This window comes from Camellia sinensis, chromosome 10 (genome assembly GCF_055761805.1).
Source record: "Camellia sinensis isolate YWXY chromosome 10, ASM5576180v1, whole genome shotgun sequence".
NCBI lineage: Eukaryota > Viridiplantae > Streptophyta > Magnoliopsida > Ericales > Theaceae > Camellia > Camellia sinensis.
This window is the reverse complement of record NC_138970.1, coordinates 86,790,650-86,810,658: the sequence shown is the minus strand read 5'-3', so window position 1 is coordinate 86,810,658 and position 20,009 is coordinate 86,790,650. Positions and strand designations below refer to the sequence as shown.

Here is a 20,009-nt window from a genome sequence, read left to right as displayed (position 1 = left end):
CATGATTGTCAAGTCCAAGAAAAGGGAGGGCCACTACACCACCTTGCAGAAATTCTTCCAATGGATCAGAGATTAACGGTTGCGGCTGAATCCTCAAAAATGTACTTTCAGTGTTACAGCAGGGAAAATGCTGGGGTTCCTGATCATACAAAGGGATATCGAGGTCGATCTTTCCAAAATTAAGGCCATCTTAGAAATGCCACCACCAAAGACTGAAAAGGAGGTACGAGGCTTTCTGGGTAAAGTGCAATTCATAAGACGCTTTATTACAAAATTAACCTTGACTTGTGAACCACTATTTGGTCTCCTGAAGAAAGGAAAGAAGTTCTAATGTGATGACCGATGCCAAGTTGCTTTTGAGCAAATCAAGAAATATTTACAGAACCCACCTGTGTTGTCGCCACCGGAGCCGGGGAAACCGTTGATTTTGTACCTGTCAGTGACCGAAACGACGATGGGCTGCATGCTTGCGCAGGAATCTGATGATAAGGTGGAGAAGGCAATTTACTACCTGAGCAAGAAAATGCTGGATTATGAGACCCGCTACACTCCGCTGGAGAAGGCTTGTCTGGCCTTGGTAAGGGCTACAAGGAAGTTGTGGCATTACCTGTTAGCTCACACTGTAATACTGGTTTCGAGATTAGATCCCATCAAATATCTCTTCAAGAAACCAACACTTACGGGTAGGCTAGCCCGTTGGTTGCTCCTGCTTTCTAAATTTGATCTGAAGTACATGACGCGCAAGTCAGTGAAAGGGAGAGCTGTAGCGGAGTTCCTAGCAGACCACCTAGTAAAGGGAGATGAAGCAGTTGAATATATGTTCCCAAACGAGGCCATTCTGCATGTCGAAGAAGAGACTTGGATGATGTACTTTGACGGAGCGTCAAACCAGTACGGGTATGGGATAAGGGTGTTGCTGATAGCACCTGACAATTCCCGCATATCCTTGGCCTTCAAGCTCCAGTTCAAAGTATCGAACAATGAGGCCGAGTATGAGGCATGTATTGCTGGATTGGAAGCCGCCCTGGAACTAAGGGCAAAATGGTTGGATGTCATCGGGGACTCGAACCTTATTGTATCTCAAGCTAAAGGAGATTGGAAAGTTAAAGAAGAAAAGATGAGAATCTATCACCAGACTTTGGACGTTCTGTTTCCTCGGTTTGAAAAACTGAACTTCGCTCATCTGTTAAGAGAGAACAACAGGTTCGCTGATTCGTTAGTAACTCTATCCTCTATGATAAACATCCCTTTTGGAGTCCGGATGCGTCCGATCATCATTGAAGAGAAATTCGTGCCAACCTATGAGCTGATTGCTGCCACAAATGAGGTATAAGATCAAAACCCCTGGTATTACGACATCTGGAACTTCTTGGAAAAGGAGGTGTATCCACCAGGGGCAAATGCCAAAGATAAGAGGGCAATTCGAAGAATGACTGCTCAGTTCATTATCTGCGGGGGTAAACTGTACAAGCGTGGTCATCTTGGGATGCACAAACTGTGTGTTGATGCTGAAGAATCAAAGCGCCTGATGGAGGCCATCCACGGAGGAGAGTGCGGAGCGCACATGAGCGGGGTGACGCTAGCCCGGAAGATCCTTAGACAAGGCTATTATTGGTCGACCATCGAGGAGGATTGTATTGGCTTTGTCTGGCAATGCCACAAATGTCATATCGATGCAAACTGCATGAACATTCTGCCGTCGAAGCTGTACAACATGACTTCGCCATGGCCGTTTTCAGTCTGGGGGATTGATGTGATTGGGGCTTTCACTCCGAAGTGGTCTAACGAGCATGAGTATATTCTGGCAGCGATAGACTACTTTACGAAGTGGGTTGAGGCCCAATCTTACACTGTGTTGAAGGCATCGCACGTTGCTAAGTTCATCTGGCAGCGATAGACTACTTTACGAAGTGGGTTGAGGCCCAATCTTATACTGTGTTGAAGGCATCGCACGTTGCTAAGTTCATCAGGAACAACATTATCTGTCGCTATGGGGTCCCGAATGAGATTATTTCGGATAATGGTTCCCACTTCAAGAAAGAGGTGATCGACTTGTTGGAGAAGTACAACGTGGCTTTTCATAAGTCATCTACATATCGGCCGCAAACCAACGGAGCAGTTGAGGCCTCCAACAAGAACATCCAGCACATTCTGGAGAAGATGGTGAAAACCTACAGGGACTGGCCAGATAAGCTGCCATTTACTCTTTGGGGCTACCGGACTTCAATTTGAACTTCTACTGGGAAACTCCGTATTCCTTGGTTTATGCGATGGAGGTTGTTCTGCCTATCGATGTTAAGGTTCTGTCATTACAGGTGTTGACTGAGTGCGAGATTGCTGAGGCAGATTGGCAACAGAGCAGATTTGAAGAACTCATGTTTGTAGACACCCATTTTTGACCGACCTTAAGACTCAGACGTCATCGATTGAGCACTCGATGATCGCGCATGTTTGTACTTGTTTTGAGTTTTCAGAGTTTTTGGCTGAGTGTCTTGCCTCCGGACCTCTGAACTCTTTGTGTTTTGGCTCGGTTTGTGGACCATGCCTTGTTGACCTTGCCTGGAGGGAAAGAGAGGTCTGTAGACCACTTTTTGTGGTCGTAGACCACTTTTCCCTCTTGTAGACTAGTTTCCGATTTTCGGAGCTTTCAACCGAACGCCTTGTCTCGGAACCTCTTTACTTCCTCCTCTTGGCTTGGTTTTTGAACCATGCCTTGTTGCCTTGGTCTAGAAAGAAACAGAGGTCTGTAGACCACTTTTTGTGGTCATAGACCACCTTTCCCTCTCGTAGGCCACTTTCTGTGCTCGTAGACTAGTTTTCGAGGCTTCCGGCTGTGTGCCTCACCTCGCGGACTCTTGTCTTGCATCATTTTTGGTTTGTTTTTGGCACAAACCTTACTTTCCTTTGCCTGAAGGTTGAAACAGGGGTGTGGACCAGCTTCTTCCCCTGTAGACCACTTTTTGTGCCTGCCAGCCAATTTTCTGGTCGGCCAGCTGGTCTGGGTGGTCTTTGGACCACCTAAAGTGATCGGCAGCCATGCCACCACCTTGCTTTGTTTGTGCAGACCACCTCTCCCCATTGCCGACCAGTTGGTCTCCTTGCAGACCACTTTTTCTAGTCGGCCGACCAGTGCAAGTAGCTGGCCGACCACTTCAACTGGTCGGCAGCTTTCCTGCACTTTCTGCAGATATTTTCCATGCCAGCTGTTGGGCACAGAAAGCATCCTCCATACACGTGTATGGAGGGATTGATCAAAGCTTCAAGCTTGTTCAACAAGCTTGATGCATGTTTTTCTATAAAAGGAAGCCTCCTCCCTCTTGTGTCAGGTTCAAAATTTTTGCATAGAGCTATACATACGCTTCTATCTCTATATTTCTCTCTTTGTCTCATATTTGTGCTTGAAAGTGCCTTTTCTTCACACTTTTACACACAAACACATAGTGAAACACCTTCAATCTTGGACTGAGGTTCTTGGAGGTTTGTTTGGAGCTCAAGGTTTGGTTTTTGCCTCAGAAGTTGCTGTCTTGCTTTGATTCTTCAAGGGTGAGTCTCTAATCCTCTTAAACCCTTGTTGTAGTTGCTTACTAGGCCACCCCTACATGCTTATTTTGGCTTGACTTTCTACTGCAAAAAGCTACATTTTTAAGTATTTGAAATGTTCGTTTAAGGCTTCTTTTGTGTTGGTGGTGGCCTACTCCCTTGCATGCCTTATTTGCTAGGCTTTTGAGCCATCACTATAGGCCTTTGTGATCATCTTTATTTGGCCTCTTCACCACTGAATTCCGGAGGAATTTTAGTGGTGGAAAGTGGGTTTTGAGGTCTCAAATAGGAGGGGGTTGTCCCCCCTCCTCTTCTCTTGTTTGCTTGTGTTGATGGCTCATCAAAGAAGCATGTTGCTCTATTTTCTTGAAGGTTTGTTTGAGCAGTTTTTTGTGACCTTTTAGACCTGCCATGACTCTCTTTTTGGTTGTCTTGGTCACCCCTTGCATGCTTCTTGTAGGTGTAGTGTAATCCTACTTGAAACTTTTCAAAGTAGCATGCCTTTCTAGCATGTTTTGGTTCAATCTCAGAATTTTTTGGTGTTGTTTAGCCATGGTATAACTCTGTTTTGACTTGGTTTGATAGCCTCTAGCATGCTCCTTGCACTTGTAGTGCAATTCCACTAAACTAGCTTAAAATGCATCATGCTTTGGACCATCATTCTAGCATGTGTTTGGCTCAACTCCAGCAAGCTTTTACTCTTGTTTTACCATGCTTAAGCTCTATTTTATGTTGTTTGGGCCGTACATGCCTTGCTTTGTATAGGCATAGTGCATTCTAGGTCACTAGCCTTGTGTTTTCATGTCCCTAGCATGCAATGCTTGTGTTGTTTGGATGGTTTGGCATTATTTCACACCTGATTTCAGAGCATATAGTGTTGTCACACTTCCATGTTTGTGTAGACACCCCATTTTTGACCGTCCTCAAGACTTGGACGTCACCGTTTGAACACTCGGTGATTATCCATGTTTGTGTTCGTTTGGAGTTCCCGGAGGTCTCGGCTCGCGCGCCTTGCCTCAGGATCCCCGAACTTGACCGTTTAGTGTCTGGTTTTGCACCAAACACTTGCATCTTGCCCTTGAGAGGCAGGGTAGGGCTTGTAGACCATCCCCACCCACCGCCGGCAGTGGCTAGAGGCCACCGGCTGGTGTTTGCTGCCACCGGCAATTTTTATTGCCGGCCGGCACTTTTTGTTGCCGGTCAGCACTTTTTAGTGCCGGCCGGCACTCTTTTTGGCCAAGATGGCATTTTTGGCCGGCCGATTGCTGTTCATCTGCTTTTGCAGATATTTTTAGACAGCTGTCTTGCTTTTGCATCCCTCCATACACGTGTATGGAGGGATCTCCCTCTTGTAAAGCTTGTCTTGTAAGCTTTACAAGACATATAGAGAGAGGCTCTCTCTTGGAGCAAAAAGGAGAGGACTTAGGTTAGAGTTTACACATTGGAGGGAGAGAAAAATACAGACCAAGCTCTGGTTTTAGGGTTAGGATTAGATACACATCCTATCTCTCTCTTTTTTTCCCTCTTGTGTGTGTAAAATAGTGTTTAGTTCATACTATTGCGCACAAAAACATAGTGTTTCACCTTCCTTTGGCTCTTGAGTTTCTAAGGGACTGGTTTTGAAGTTTTGGCGTTGGATCCAAGCTAAAGGAGGCCATTGGAGCACCATTTGTGAAGGGATCATCAAGGGTAAGAAACTTACACCTTTTTTCCCCAATTTTGCATTGATTTTCTACCTATCTTAGAGCTATTTTTGTGCTTATTGTATAAAATAAAAAAGTTCTGGTTTTAGGCCCTCTTTATTGTTTATTCAGAGTGTTTTGTTGTTTGAGGGTGGTTGACCCCCCTTAGGCCTTGAAAGGCCTCATTTTGGGCCATTTTGTGCTAGCTCCGGGATTTTGGTGTTGGGGTCTCTTCACCACTGAAATCTTGAGGGATTTCAGTGGTGAAGATGATGCCTTGAAGTCCCAAGAAGGAGAGGGCCACCCCCTCTCCTTGTTGTCCTTGAAAAGGGCATGTTTTGGCCTCTTGAGAGAGCATTATGCTTGAGTGTGTGTTGAACATGTTTAGGCTATTTTTCATGCTTATATATCCATAATATAACATGATTTCAAGTTGGTTTTGGTACTCCATGCATGCTTAGCATAGTTGCCATGTAATGCCTTGTTTATGCCTTAACATGTCTTAGGTTGTTAGCCTTTGTTGGAGCATGTTTTAGGCTTAGTCTTGTGAAGATTATGTGCATATTTTGCCATGTTTTAGGTCTGTCCATAAGTGTTTGGGTTGATTTTGGCATGCTTGATATAGCTCCTTTGTATTTGGGCTTGTTGGCCTTGAGTATGTGCATGTGGAGCATGACATCTTTGCATCGATTTGGTGATTTGGGGTCACTTTATATGTTATTTCAGTCCCATTTCCATGCTTGTTTGATTGCCTTGCATGCATCTTTAATGCCTCTTAAGCTTGTGTAGCAATGCTCCATGTTTCGGTGTTTATGCATGCCTTTGTATTTGAGTCACTTAGATGCCATCTAAGGAGTCCTTTGGCCTTGTTTTGACATGCTAAAAATCTGTTTTAGTAGTTTAATGCATGCCATGTTTGTTATGATAAACATGCTTCAAAGCTTCATGACTTGCTTCAAGTACTTGGACCATGCTTGCATGCACTTGCTTGTCTTGTTTAATATGATTTGGCATCATTTTATAACATGATTTTAGAGCTCATGTTGCATGCTAATTGTTCATGATTGTCCCTTTCAAGTGTGCTTGAGGGTTGTCTAATTTGTGCCTAAGTGTTGGCCTTCCAACATATGTATGTGTGCATGTGTTTTGGTCTCCATTTTTGGGCATTAATGGCTACTGTTTTAGGCCTATTTGGAGCTGCCTAATTCATGCATAAGTCCATCTTTCCATCTATTTGCATTGCCATATGTATGCTTGTATGCTTGCATAAGCTTGCCCCCATGCCATGTTGCATCCTTAGCTTGTATGCTTAGGTTGCATTGCATTTTGCATGCATTCCTTGTCCCTTGATTTGGTGATAGGGATTAGGACTTTGGTTTGATTTGGTTTGCATGCATTTGAAATCAAAGTTGCATACTTGGTTCTTTGGGCCATCATGCATGGAAATGCGTGATTGGTGGTCCGAGAATCGGGGCACATCCTCCTTTGAGTCATTAACATGATAAGGAATGTGATAGGTGCATAAATTGCTTGAATTGCATTGCCATGCAAGATTTTGCCCTCTGCTGCCGTGAGTTGCAGGTTCTGCAGGAATTTATTGCCGGCCGGCAGTATTTAGTGCCGACCGGCAGTCAATCGATGGCCGGTGGATCTATTTTGTGCCGGTGACTAAATGCTACTGCCGGTGGAAATTCTGCTCAGCCGATGATATCCCCCAGTGTCCTGAGAGGCATCCCTGAGACTTTGGCAGTTTTCAGAGGAGCAAAGCAGGGAAAACAGAGGCAAACTATGCATGGCAGTGCGATTCCGAGCCAGTCCCGAGCATGTGTTGCATCTGGCCGTCGCCCCGAGGCGGTTTACTGTTTTTTTCTTTAGTTTAGTTGATTTGTTAATTAATTAATTAATTTGTAATATTAATTAGCTTGCGTAGTTAATTAATCTGTAATATTTATTTGGTCCCTCCGAGCGAGGGCAAATCTGTAATAAGTGTGCGTGAGTGTGTGTATGTCTTCCAACCTCACGTCTTTCTTCCCTTTTATTTACCTGCTTACGATGGTAGATTAGGGCACGTTTAAATTAGCATACCTTATGCTATGCATGCGTGCATTCATGCATTTGTACTACATACATTAGGCTCGGTACATCACGCTAACTGCATTTGTACTTCAAATTCTAAACTGAATATGTGATAGTTGTGCATTCTCACATGCCATGTTTAGGATAGCCGAGCCTATTCTAGCAACACTTTGTATGCGATGCATTAGGCACTTAACATGGACTTGGATCATGCATGTTTGCTAACGAGTTCTTTGTTTTGGAACGGAGTACGATGTAAGTATTTCCGCTTTAGCATATCGCATGAGTGTGAATGTTGCCATGACAGCATGCTTAACATGTGGCTAGATGCTTATGTGTTATAAACTGCTTGGATGCCTGTGGGTGAAGGTTGGATTGTTTGAGTTGGAAAAACTCATTGAAATCCGTGTTTTAGCCTACTTGCGAGTAGCAAATTCCAAAGCATTTTCAAAACGAATGGATATGCAATGTTTCTTTCCAAACCAGGCAATCTAGTCTATACTTGTTTGCTGCGCGCATAACATAGTAATTCTAGGCTAATGAACGGGATAAGAACACATAAAGTTTTTTCAAAAACGGATATCACGGTTAGTAGAGGTCGGTCTTCGGACTGGGCGAAAGGGGGTGCTCATAGCTGACCTTCCCCGATCGTACCTAAGCTCCCGAGCCGAGACAACTTCGGTGATGACGGACATGTGGCCTTCGGCACCGAGTCAGGGTTTCCTAAATTGCCCCATTTTAAAAATATTTAGGTGGCGACTCTGTATCTGGCAAAGCAGTCCATGTTTGGCACTACTTTTTCAAAAATCTGTTTCTCAAAACGATTTGCCGGATTTGGACTCTTTGGTTCAGATTAAGAACCGCGACAACAAAAATCGCGAGTCCGAACTGTAGTAGTGAGGGCCACGCGTGGGCACCGTCTACAGTTTGTCACTTCTTGATCATGTTTGAGAGTTGTGCTTTTATGCCTACTTGATGAGCCATCACATGAGCATGTGTTCTTGGCCCTTTTGTGCTTAAGCCTTGGTGTGTTGGCCACTATTTTGGCATGATTTAGGTCTTTCCATATTCAGTTTAACTCCATTGAGCATTGTTTTGCATGCCTCTTGTGAGATGCTCTTTTTTAGTTATGATGCCTTAAGGTTCTAAGCTTGCCATGCATGCATTGTTTGCATGATAGAATTTTGTGCATGCCATTCTCGCATTGCTAGAATAGCATGTTGTTTGCATGTTGTTGCATTTCATTTTGTTTTCATGTTGTTGTATTGCGTTGTGTTTGCATGTGCATCCATTGCATTGTGTTTGCATGCCATTAGCATTGATAGGTTGATCATGTTGCATTGCATTGTGTTTGGATAGGATGTTAATCCAAACACAAGAAATGAGGGACGTTTCATGCTTGAAGTGATGAAACGTGCCTTATTTCTTAGTTGCCGACCCTCTTGATAAAGTACGATAGAGGTTAAGGCCCTTATGTGTTATTTGTGAATTCATTGACATTGAATTGTGCAAACTTGGCTTCTCAGCCATCGTGCATTGCGATGGTCTGTTGGTGGCCTGAGAGTTATGAAGTACACTCCCTTGAGCTTGAGAAATGATAGGGAGGGTGGGTGTGCACACATACCTTGCAAATACACTGCTGTGCCCCTTCTTGTTCTCTGTTACAGCAAAATGGAGTTGGGCAGAATTTTCTGGTCGGCAAACCAGAAAAAGTAGCTGGCCGACCACTTTTTCTGGTCTGCAGCATACTTAGGTGGTCTACAGGTGGTCAACACCACCATCTTCTGGTCGGCAGCCCTCCTGGAGGTTCCCATGATGGAGTAAAAGTTATCTGGAGGTTTGTGTAGTGTTCTGAAATCAAATGCAAACAGAGGCAAGTTGGGGCATAGCGATGGATTTCTGAACGAGGTGATCGAGCATGCATGCACTTCTCGCCCCGAAGCTCCTTTTAAATGCTTTGCTTAGCTAGTTAGCTATTTGGTTCTGTACTTATGTAGTTAATGCACTTAGCTATCAATTTGTGTTGTAATAACTAATGGGTTAACTTGTTAGTTAATTAGTTTCGTTTTGTAATAATTAGTTTAATTAACTTAGATTAGCTAATTAGCTTATTATTCGGACCCTCCGTCGAGAGGGCCAATGTTGTACTAAGTGTGCGTGTGTGTGATGCATGTCTTCTAACCCCATTTCTTTCTCCCTTTTACTTATCAGCTTTCGATGGTTAGTTTAGGGCATATCTCAATTAGCATACTTATGCTTTGCATGCATGCATCATTCATTTGTCTTGCATGCACCGGGCTCGGTGCATCATTCGAACGACATTGTATTTCAACTCCTATTTGACTACACGTATCAAATTGTTGCATTCATATGCCATCTTAGCCAGCTGAGCCTATTTTAGCTCCATTTTTGCATGTGCTGCATTAGGCATCTTAACATAGCTAGGATCATGCATGATTTCTAACTAGCTTCTATTTTGGCTCGGAGTACACTGTGAGTGTTTATACTTTGGCATCCTTGCATGTGTGTAAGTGACTGCCATGCTAGCATGCTTGCCATGAGGCTATTTGTTTAATTGCTATAACTGCATGAATACCCGTGGATGAAGGCTTAACTGCTTGAATTGGAACAATTCATCGAAATGTGAGTTTTAAGCCCACTTGAGGTAGCAAAATCATGTTGTTTTCTAAGCCCACTTGAGGGTGGCAAATCCGCGTCTTAGCCTACTTGAGGGTAGCAACTTCAAACCATTTTCAAACAAACAAGCATGAGTTCTTTTGTTCCAACTTGAGTGATTTAGTCTATACTTGTATGTTGTGCGCATCACATAGTAAATTCTAGATTAATAACTGGAATAAGAATACATGTGTTTTCAAAAACAACATATCATGTTAGTAGAGGTCGATCTTTGATCGGGCGAGTGAGGGTGCTCATTTTAGAACCTTCTCCTCTCGTACCCAAGTTCCCGAGGACGGGAATTTCAGGACCTTCCCCACAAGATAAAATGGTCAGTGCGAGGCAATAATTTACAGGGCTAATAATCCCAAAGCTGGATAATTTGTTCGTCATCCTGTGTGCAATAAGCTGGGTAAATACAATCTCCGACAGGCTTCTGCGACCACTGGATGTCAACCATGTATACATTGTCGTGGTATACGTCCGGATTCTCAATGCTTTCCAGAGGTTGTAGTTGAAGAGGCATTCTATCTTGTACACCCCCTGATTGGCTGGTCGGGACATGTCCACTGCTTTGAACCACATCGGGTTCTTCAAAGTATCGTAAAAGACCGCTGACAACGTCCTCTCTCTCCAATGTATGTGGTTCGACAGAGCCGTTCGTATGGAATATCGAACACCCGCATTGGAAATGGAATATCTTCCTGCGTTGGGCCTTCTTCTTGGCATTACGATGCCTCTTCTTGATTGGTTCCGGCGAACAGGGACTCGTTGACTGTATAGAATTCTGCGTTTCAGATCCTCCACGCTTTGAGCCCGGCGTGTTCATGTTTTTCCAAAAACTCGTTGTAACTGGAGTCGGCTCCGGGGTTGCATAATATAATACTTGGAATCCCGCCCTTTATTTTCTTTAGGCGGGCATATTTACAGTTTGAAAAAAAATCTCGTTGCGCTCCAATAAACTCGCGCCAATGTTTCAAAAATTGTGGGGCCACATCATCGATTATGTTGTAGAAAGCATCGTCTTTGTGGTCCCTCAGGTCGATGTGGCCAAAATAATAATTATGCGGTCCCAAAGACCGGGCCCAACATGTTTTCCCAATTCTAGATGGGCCTTCAATTATACTGCTCTTGGGCCTGTGCGGTCTTTGGGCTTCGTCTCTTATATTGTCCGCAACCCATTGCTGTATGGCCGTTGGAATGATCCATACTGTGTCTGTAAATGGAAGAACATACGGCAATGGTGGATTAACTGAAATCCGGTCATAATTGGATGACAACTTGTCATAATTTAACCATAAACATTTTGGATCGCCATTTCGTACCAGTGCTAGTGCTTCGTCCCTGGTGCCGGCGGCAAGTGCATTGCAATATATATTTTCTTTGTTACTCTGGTTAGCGCAGCTGCTCCTCTCACGGAATTCACCCCATTCCGTGTAATCCCCGTGTTTGGAGATGTATTCTAGCACATTCTGTTTGTTGTAGGCCCCTTGTACACTCGGATGGAAAGGGCGACTAGTTCGATCGTGAGTAACGTCGAAGAACCATTCATTCTGCGTCTGAAAACGATATGGAAATTGGACAAGGGCATGGAGATGTGGTTGCCTATTCTCGTGAGGCTTCTACGACCATGGGATGTCAGCCATGTATACATTGTCGCTGTAAACGTCCGGATTCCCAATGTTTTCTGGAGGTTATAGTAGAACAGGCATTCTATCTTGTACACCCCCTGATTGCCCCGTTTGGAGAGGTCTACTGCTTTGAACCGCATCGGGTTCTTCAAAGTATCGTAAAAGACCCCTGACAGCGTCCTCTCTCTCCAACGTATGTGGTTCGACACAGCCGTTCGTATGGAATATCGAACAACCGCATTGGAAGTGGAATATCTTCCTGCGTTGGGCCTTCTTCTTGGCATTATGATGCCTCTTCTTGATTGGTTCTGGCGAACAGGGGCTGAACGACTATATACAATTCTGCGTTTCTGATCGTCTACGCTTTGAGCCCAGCGTGTTCATTTTTTTCTAAAAACTCTTTGTAACTAGAATCGGCTCCGGGGTTGCATAATATAATACTTGGAATCCCGCCCTTTATTTTCTTTGGGTGGGCAGATTTACAATTTGAAAAAAATTCCCGTTGCGCTCCAATAAACTCGCGCTAATGTTTCAAAAATTGTAGGGCCACATCATCGATTATGTTGTAGAAAGCGTCGTCCTTGTGGTCCCTCAGGTCGATGTGGCCAGAATAATAATTATGCGGTCCCAAAGACCAGGCCTAACATGTTTTCCCAATTCTAGATGGGCCTTCAATTATACTGCTCTTGGGCCTGTGCGGTGTTTGGGCTTCGTCTCTTATATTGTCTGTAACCCATTGCTGTATGGTTGTTGGAACAATCCATACTGTGTCTGTAAATGGATGAACACACGGCAATGGTGGATTAACTGAAATCCAGTCATAATTGGATGACAACTTGTCATAATTTAACCTGAAACATTTTGGATCGTCATTTCGTACCAGTGCTAGTGCTTCGTCCTTGGTGCCGGCAGCAAGTGCATCGCGATATATATTTTCTTTGTTACTATCATTAGTGCAGCGACTCCTCTCACGGAATTCACCCCATTCCGTGTAATCCCCATGTTTGGAGATGTATTCCAGCACATTCTGTTGGTTGTATGCCCCTTGTACATTCGGATGGAAATGGAAACTAGTTCGATCGTGAGTAACGTCGAAGAACCGTTCATTCTGCGTCTGAAAACGGTATGGAAATTGGACAAGGGCATGGAGATGTGGTTGCCCGTCCTTGTGTAATTCATGTGCAACCCTCACAAAATCTGGCGGCCCGGTTGTGAACAGCGCTCTAATTTTCTCTAATAATCTCTCTTTGGGTATGGAACATTGGGCATATGTGAGGAAGATGTTCTTGTTTTGGACTCTAAAACGACGTCGCATTAATGCCATAACTCACTCTCAAATGACGTCACTTACACTCTCGGATGACGCAAGTCACTCTCTGAAAAACTTTACTGGTGGAAGAGAGTTAGGGAGTGAGTTATATAGGTGCCCAGGAGCGTCCCACTAATATTACCTGGGATGCTCCCCCCCGCGCCACGTGTCGTCCCCCGATTGGTGCTCCCTTCCGCAATTCGCGGCGTGTTGTCGTCTAGGGGCACCGCTTCGCAGCCAGATCTGCAGCCAAGATTAAAAACCTAAAAAGGCAAGCGCAATCGGGAATTTATTATATAAGCCAAAATAATGGGGGAGTATGAATTATTTTGGAAATGGATCGCGGAGATCTAGGCCAATTTAGGCGGTTGATTTAAAATACGAGCCGGATCTATTGCTGGTGCACTGGTCCTTGTTGGTCATCGGCGAAAACAACGCCAAAAAGTTAATCCGACTCATCAACGCCTGTCAACGGCAACAAGATGCTCTATTCGCCGGTATGAAAACGGTTTCCGAACTAGAAACCCAAGCGACGTCAGACACATATGCCGTCGCTGATTATTATTACGTCATGGCGCCTGAACCAGATGTGCCTGTGTGGTCTAGAACTGGATTTGGGTGTAATAAAAAAAATTGTAAATTATTATTTTTTTTCATAATTTGCGTTACTTTGGAATATGTAATCAAAATATTTTATAAATGGTATTTCATTACTGGGTCGTGCCTTAATTAATGATGGGCCTATGTGTAATGGGTCTCTGGGTCGCGCCTCAATTAATGATGGGCCTATGTCTAATGGGCCTCTAGTATCCACTTCTTTCATAGTTTAATGGGCCTATTCCAACCGTTCATGTTAAACATTATATGGGCTTATTATTGCAATTGGTCCGTTGGTCTATCTACCAATTAAAGCCCATTAAACATTAAACCTGCTCAGAAATCGAATTTATGAAGACAATATAAATTCCATAAACTTGCATTTTATTTAATCATAAAAATGTACGTAAATATTTTCCCATCGCCAGTTGTTTACATAATATGAAATTTCGTCGAGTACAATGGTCAGTGCGAGACAATAATTAACTACACTAATAATCCTAAAGCTGGATAATTTGTTCGTCATCTTGCGTGCAATAAGCTGGGTAAATACAGTCTCCGTGAGGCTTCAGCGACCATGGGATGTCAGCCATGTATACATTGCCGCTGTAAACGTCCGGATTCCCAATGCTTTCCGAAGGTTGTAGTTGAACAGGCATTCTATCTTGTACACTCCCTGATTGCCCGGTCTGGAGAGGTCTACTGCTTTGAACCGCATCGGGTTCTTCAAAGTATCGTAAAAGACCCCTGACATCGTCCTCTCTCTCCAATGTATGTGGTTCGACATAGCCGTTCGTATGGAATATTGAACAGCCGCATTGGAAGTGGAATATCTTCCTACGTTGGGCCTTCTTCTTTGCATTACGATGCCTCTTCTTGATTGGTTCTGGCGAACAGGGGCTGAACGACTGTATAGAATTCTGCGTTTCTGATCATCCACGCTTTGAGCCTGGCGCGTTCATTTTTTTCTAAAAACTCTTTGTAACTAGAATCGGCTCCGGGGTTGCATAATATAATACTTGGAATCCTGCCCTTTATTTTCTTTGGGCGGGCATATTTACAATCTGAAAAAAATTCCCGTTGCGCTCCAATAAACTCACGCCAAGGGCATGGAGATGTGGTTCAAAGCAGTAGACCTCTCCAGACTGGGCAATCAAGGGGTATACAAGATAAAATGCCTGTTCAACTACAACCTCCGGAAAGCATTGGGAATCCGGACGTTTACAGCGACAATGTATACATGGCTGACATCCCATGGTCGCAGAAGCCTCACGGAGACTGTATTTACCTAGCTTATTGCACGCAGGATGACGAACAAATTATCCAGCTTTGGGATTATTAGTGTAGTTAATTATTGTCTCGCACTGACCATTGTACTCGACGAAATTTCATATTATGTAAACGACTGGCGATGAGAAAATATTTATGTACATTTTTATGATTAAATAAAATGCAAGTTTGTGGAATTTATATTGTCTTCATAAATTTGATTTCTGAGCAGGTTTAATGTTTAATGAGCTGTAATTGGTAGATAGACCAACGGACCAATTACAATCAGAAGCCCATATAATGTTTAACATGAACAGTTGGAATAGGCCCATTAAACTACGAAAGAAGTGGATACTAGAGGCCCATTAGACGCAGGCCCATCATTAATTGAGGCGCGGCCCAGTAATGAAATACCGTTTATAAAATATTTTGATTACATATTCCAAAGCAACAGAAATTATGAAAAAAAATAATAATTTACAATTTTTTTTTATTACACTCAAATCCAGTTCTAGACCACACAGGCACATCTGGTTCAGGCGCCGTGACGTAATAATAATCAGCAACGGAATATGTGTTTGACGTCGCTTGGGTTTCTAGTTCGGAAACCGCTTTCATACCGGCGAATAGAGCATCTTGTTGCCGCTGATAGGCGTTGATGAGTCGGATTAACTTTTCGCCGTTGTTTTCACCGATGACCAACAAGGACCAGTGCACCAACAATAGATCCGGCTCGTATTTTAAAATCAACCGCCTAAATTGGCCTAGATCTCCGCGATCCATTTCCAAAATAATTCAAACTCCCCCATTATTTTTGCTAATATAATAAATTCTGGCATGCGCTTGCCTTTCTAGATTTTTAATCCTAACCGCAGATCTCAGCACGGAGCGGAGCCCCTAGACGACAACACGCCACGAATTGCGGAAGGGAGCACCACTCGAGGGATGACACGTGGCGCGGAGGGGAACGTCCCAGGTAATATTAGTGGGACGCTCCTAGGCACCTATATAACTCACTCCCTAACTCTCTTCCACCAGTAAAGTTTTTCAGAGAGTGATTTGCGTCATCCAAGAGAATAAGTGACGTCATTTGAGAGTGAGTTATGGCATCAATGCGACGTCATTTTAGAGTCCAAAACAAGAACATCTTCCTCACGTATGCCCAATGTTCCATACCTGAAGAGAGATTATTAGAGAAAATTAGAGCGTTGTTCACAACCAGGCTGCCAAATTATGTGAGGGTTGCACATGAATTACACGAGGACGGGCAACCACATCTCCATGCCCTTGTCCAATTTCCATACCGTTTTTAGACGCAGAATGAACGGTTCTTCGACGTTACTCATGATCGAGCTAGTCGCCATTTCCATCTGAATGTACAAGGGGCCTACAACTAACAAAATGTGCTGGAATACATCTCCAAACACGGGGATTACACGGAATGGGGTGAATTCCATGAGAGGTGCTGCTGCGCTAACCAAAGTAACAAAGAAAATATATATCGCGATGCACTTGCCGCCGGCACCAAGGATGAAGCACTAGCACTGGTACGAAATGACGATCCAAAATGTTTATGGTTAAATTATGACAAGTTGTCATCCAATTATGACCGGATTTCAGTTAATCCACCATTGCCGTATGTTCATCCATTTACAGACACAGTATGGATCGTTCCAACAGCCATACAGCAATGGGTTGGAGACAATATAAGAGACGAAGCCCAAAGACCGCACAGGCCCAAGGGCATTATAATTGAAGGCCCATCTAGAATTGGGAAAACATGTTGGGCCCGGTCTTTGGGACCACATAATTATTATTCTGGCCACATCGACCTGAGGGACCACAAGGACGATGCTTTCTACAACATAATCGATGATGTGGCCCAATAATTTTTGAAACATTGGCGCAAGTTTATTGGAGCGCAACGGGAATTGACCCCATTCTGTGTTGGAATACATCTCTAAACACGGGGATTACACGGAATGGGGTGACAACCAACAAAATTGGAAAAACATGGGATGACAGCCATGTATACATTTTGGATGATATTGTATGTACGGTTCATTGCACCAATCTAGTTTCTTTCTCATACATGCATGATATTGTATGTATGGTTCATTTGAATCTGGCGTAACCAGGTGATATTGGATGTGCGGTTCATTTAGAGAAATCGAGTATAAGTTTTGTTCATTTAGTGTATCTATCACACTCTCTTCACTTAGTGTATCTATCACACTTTGTTCATTTAGTGTATCCATCACACTCTCTTCACTTAGTGTATCTATCAGACTTTGTTCATTTAGTGTATCTATCACAGTTTCTTCACTTTGTGTATCTATCACACATGCTCGCTTTGTGTATCCATCACACATGCTCACTTAGTGTATCTACCACACTTTGTTCATTTTTTGTATCTATCACACTCTCTTCACTTAGTGTATCTATCACACTTTGTTCATTAAGTATATCTATCACACTCTCTTCACTTAGTGTATTTATCACGCTTTGTTCATTTAGTGTATCTATCACACTCTCTTCACTTAGTGTGTCTATCACACTTTCTTCACTTTGTGTATCTATCACACATGCTCACTTTGTGTATCTATCTCACATGCTCACTTTGTGTATCTATCACACTCTCTTCACTTTGTGTATGTATCACACATGCTCCCTTTGTGTATCTATCACACGTTCACTTTGTGTGCCTATCACACGTTCGCTTTGTGTATCTATCACACCTTTACTAAGATTTCATAATTTTCTTACATCATTTCTGGATGAGATATGGTTTGGTTCATGTTTACTTGCTTGTGTGCGAGTTCGTTGTAGCATTTCTTTGTATAACATTTGCATCTATATGTTTCATTACAACCCTCTTTGCATAATCATAAGTTATGCTCTTGCATCGTGAATGTCATTTACATTTTTCCCCAGCCTGCAGGCGCATCTATATTGTGATCTTCAGTCCGTTTGCCTGAATCTTCGGTCTTATCAAAAATGGGTCATCTCTGGGCTTTCACATTCACTCCCTTCACTTTGTGACTTTCGAGTTCTGTCAAAGATGGGCTGCAGTAGACACCCCATTTTTGACCGTCCTCAAGACTTGGTTGTGCTTGCAGGTACATCCAGCAACAAGTTTGGTTGTTTGCCGAGCATTCGAACTTCGCAGTGGAACGTCACAGGTGTGAGCTTTCCAAACTCTGTTTCATTTCGGCCCCCATCTTTGGACCATGCTTTGGTCCCTCCCTATTGCTTGTTTTAGTGCACTGCCGACCATGATGAAGGGCTGCCGGCTATGGTCTAAGCCCTGCCGGCCATTGCTGAGGCCTGCCGGCCATCAATGAGGCACTGCCGGTCACCACTGATGGCCAGCCGGCCACCATTATTTCAACAGATATATTTTAGATATTTTTGAGCCAGCTGTTTGCAGGATAAACCATCTGCTTGCACGTGGACTGCTGGATTTGCTTGAATTATCCTTGTATCTCCTATGTATAGAGGGCTTCTATATGCATGCAAAGGGTTACAAAAGTTTGAGCTGAGATATTTCCTCCCTCTCTCTCTAGAATTCTCTCTCTCTATATATATATATATATAAATTGTGTGATATTGAGTTTAAAAGTGAGTTTTCTTTATGCTTTTGCACTAAGACAACTAGTCAAACACCTTCACCTTTGTTGCTGAGGTTCTTAGAGGATTGCTTAGAGCTCAAAAGTTGGTTTTGGCTCAGAGAAAGACCTATTTTGCTGCTGCTCTTCAAGGGTGAGGATCTACCCCTTTTAAACTTTGTTTTTGTACTAGTTTAGGCCACCTTTGCATGCTTATTTTGGCTTAGTTGTCAACTACAAAAAAACTCTATTTTTGAATGCTAAAATCGGTTGTTTGAGGCCTTATGGAATTTGGGAGTGTTTCACCCCCTTGAATGCCTTATTGGCTAAGCTCTTAGGCCATCCTTTGAAGCTTTTGTAATACCCTTTGCATGACCTTTCTACCACTGAAACTTAGAGGAATTTCAGTGGTGGAAAGGTGGTTTTGAGGTCCAAAATGGGAAGGGGTGGTCCCCTCTCCTCTTGTCTTACTTGCTTGTGTTGTTGGCCTATTAAATGAGCATGCTTTTCTACCCTTTTGAAGCCTCGTTTAAGCATGTTTTTGCCACTGATTTGCCATGCTTTCACTCTTTTTTTGGGTGTTTGGGTCACCTCTTGTTTGCTTTTGGTACTTGTAGTGCAATCATGTTTGTTGGCCTAACATGCTTCATGCTTTAGTTCATCATTCTAGCATGTGTTAGCTTTGCTTTAGCACATTTTTGCCACTCATTTGACATGCTTGAGGTCTATTTTAAGTGGTCTTGGCCATATATGCTTAGCTTTGTATAGCTATAGTGTAGTTGGGCTTCACTAGCTTTGTGTTTGAGGTCCCTAACATGCTTTGCATATGATGATTGCATGCCTTAACCTCCTTTCTCACATGATTTCAGTGTTTATAGCATGGTCACACTCTCACATGTTCCACTCTTTCAATGCGTTTGAGGGATGTGCCTTATGCCTTGTTTGTGAGCCAATACGTATCCATGATTGTCTAAGTTTGTGGACTACTATTTCAGCATGTTTTGGTCTTTGTTTTGGCATGGTTGAGGTCTGTCCATAGTTGGTTTGGTCATTTGTGCTATGTATTGCATGCCTCTTGTGTAGTGCCCTTTGCTAGCCTTATGCTTTAAGCCCTCTAGCATGCCTTATTTGCGATGTTTATGTGATATGGCATCATTTAACATGTTATTTCAGAGCATATAACCTTGCCATACTCTCATGTATATCACTCTTTAATTGTGTTTGAGAGTTGAGTTTTGTGCCTTGTTTGCGAGCCATAACTTCAGCATGCTTTTCTTGCTTCTTGTGCTTAAGTTTCGTCACATTTCAGCGACTGTTTTGGTATGCATGAGGACTGTTTGGGGCTGGTTCAGTCCATTAAGCATTGTATTGCATGGTCCTAGTGCTGTATCCTTCGCTAGTTTTGACGCTTAAGTCTCTTAACATGTTGTGCATGCGTTGTTTGTGTGTTAGAGTCTTGCGTTTCATGCCAAGATTAACATGTTGTTTGCATAGAATGTTGGTTGCATGCATTGCATCGTGTTCAACCGAACGTTATGTTGAACACGAGGTGGATTGGTCCACCTCATACTCAAAGTGATGAAAGTGAGCCAATCCCCTTTGTCTCCGTTGCCTTTGACCT

General features: G+C 43.3%; 1 protein-coding gene across 1 annotated transcript; it reads right to left on the bottom strand.

Moving 5' to 3' along the window:
• Window positions 1–12,245: 12,245 nt before the first annotated feature.
• On the bottom strand, window positions 12,246–12,929 carry LOC145800528 (uncharacterized). Its single transcript, XM_082890216.1, has one exon. The coding sequence runs from the start codon at window positions 12,927–12,929 to the stop codon at window positions 12,246–12,248; it is 684 nt and encodes a 227-aa protein (XP_082746342.1).
• Window positions 12,930–20,009: the final 7,080 nt, after the last annotated feature.

Excerpts from the sequence above, each read along its gene's own strand:
- LOC145800528 (XM_082890216.1), bottom strand. The coding sequence starts at position 12,929 with ATGGCATTAATGCGACGTCGTTTTAGAGTCCAAAACAAGAACATCTTC.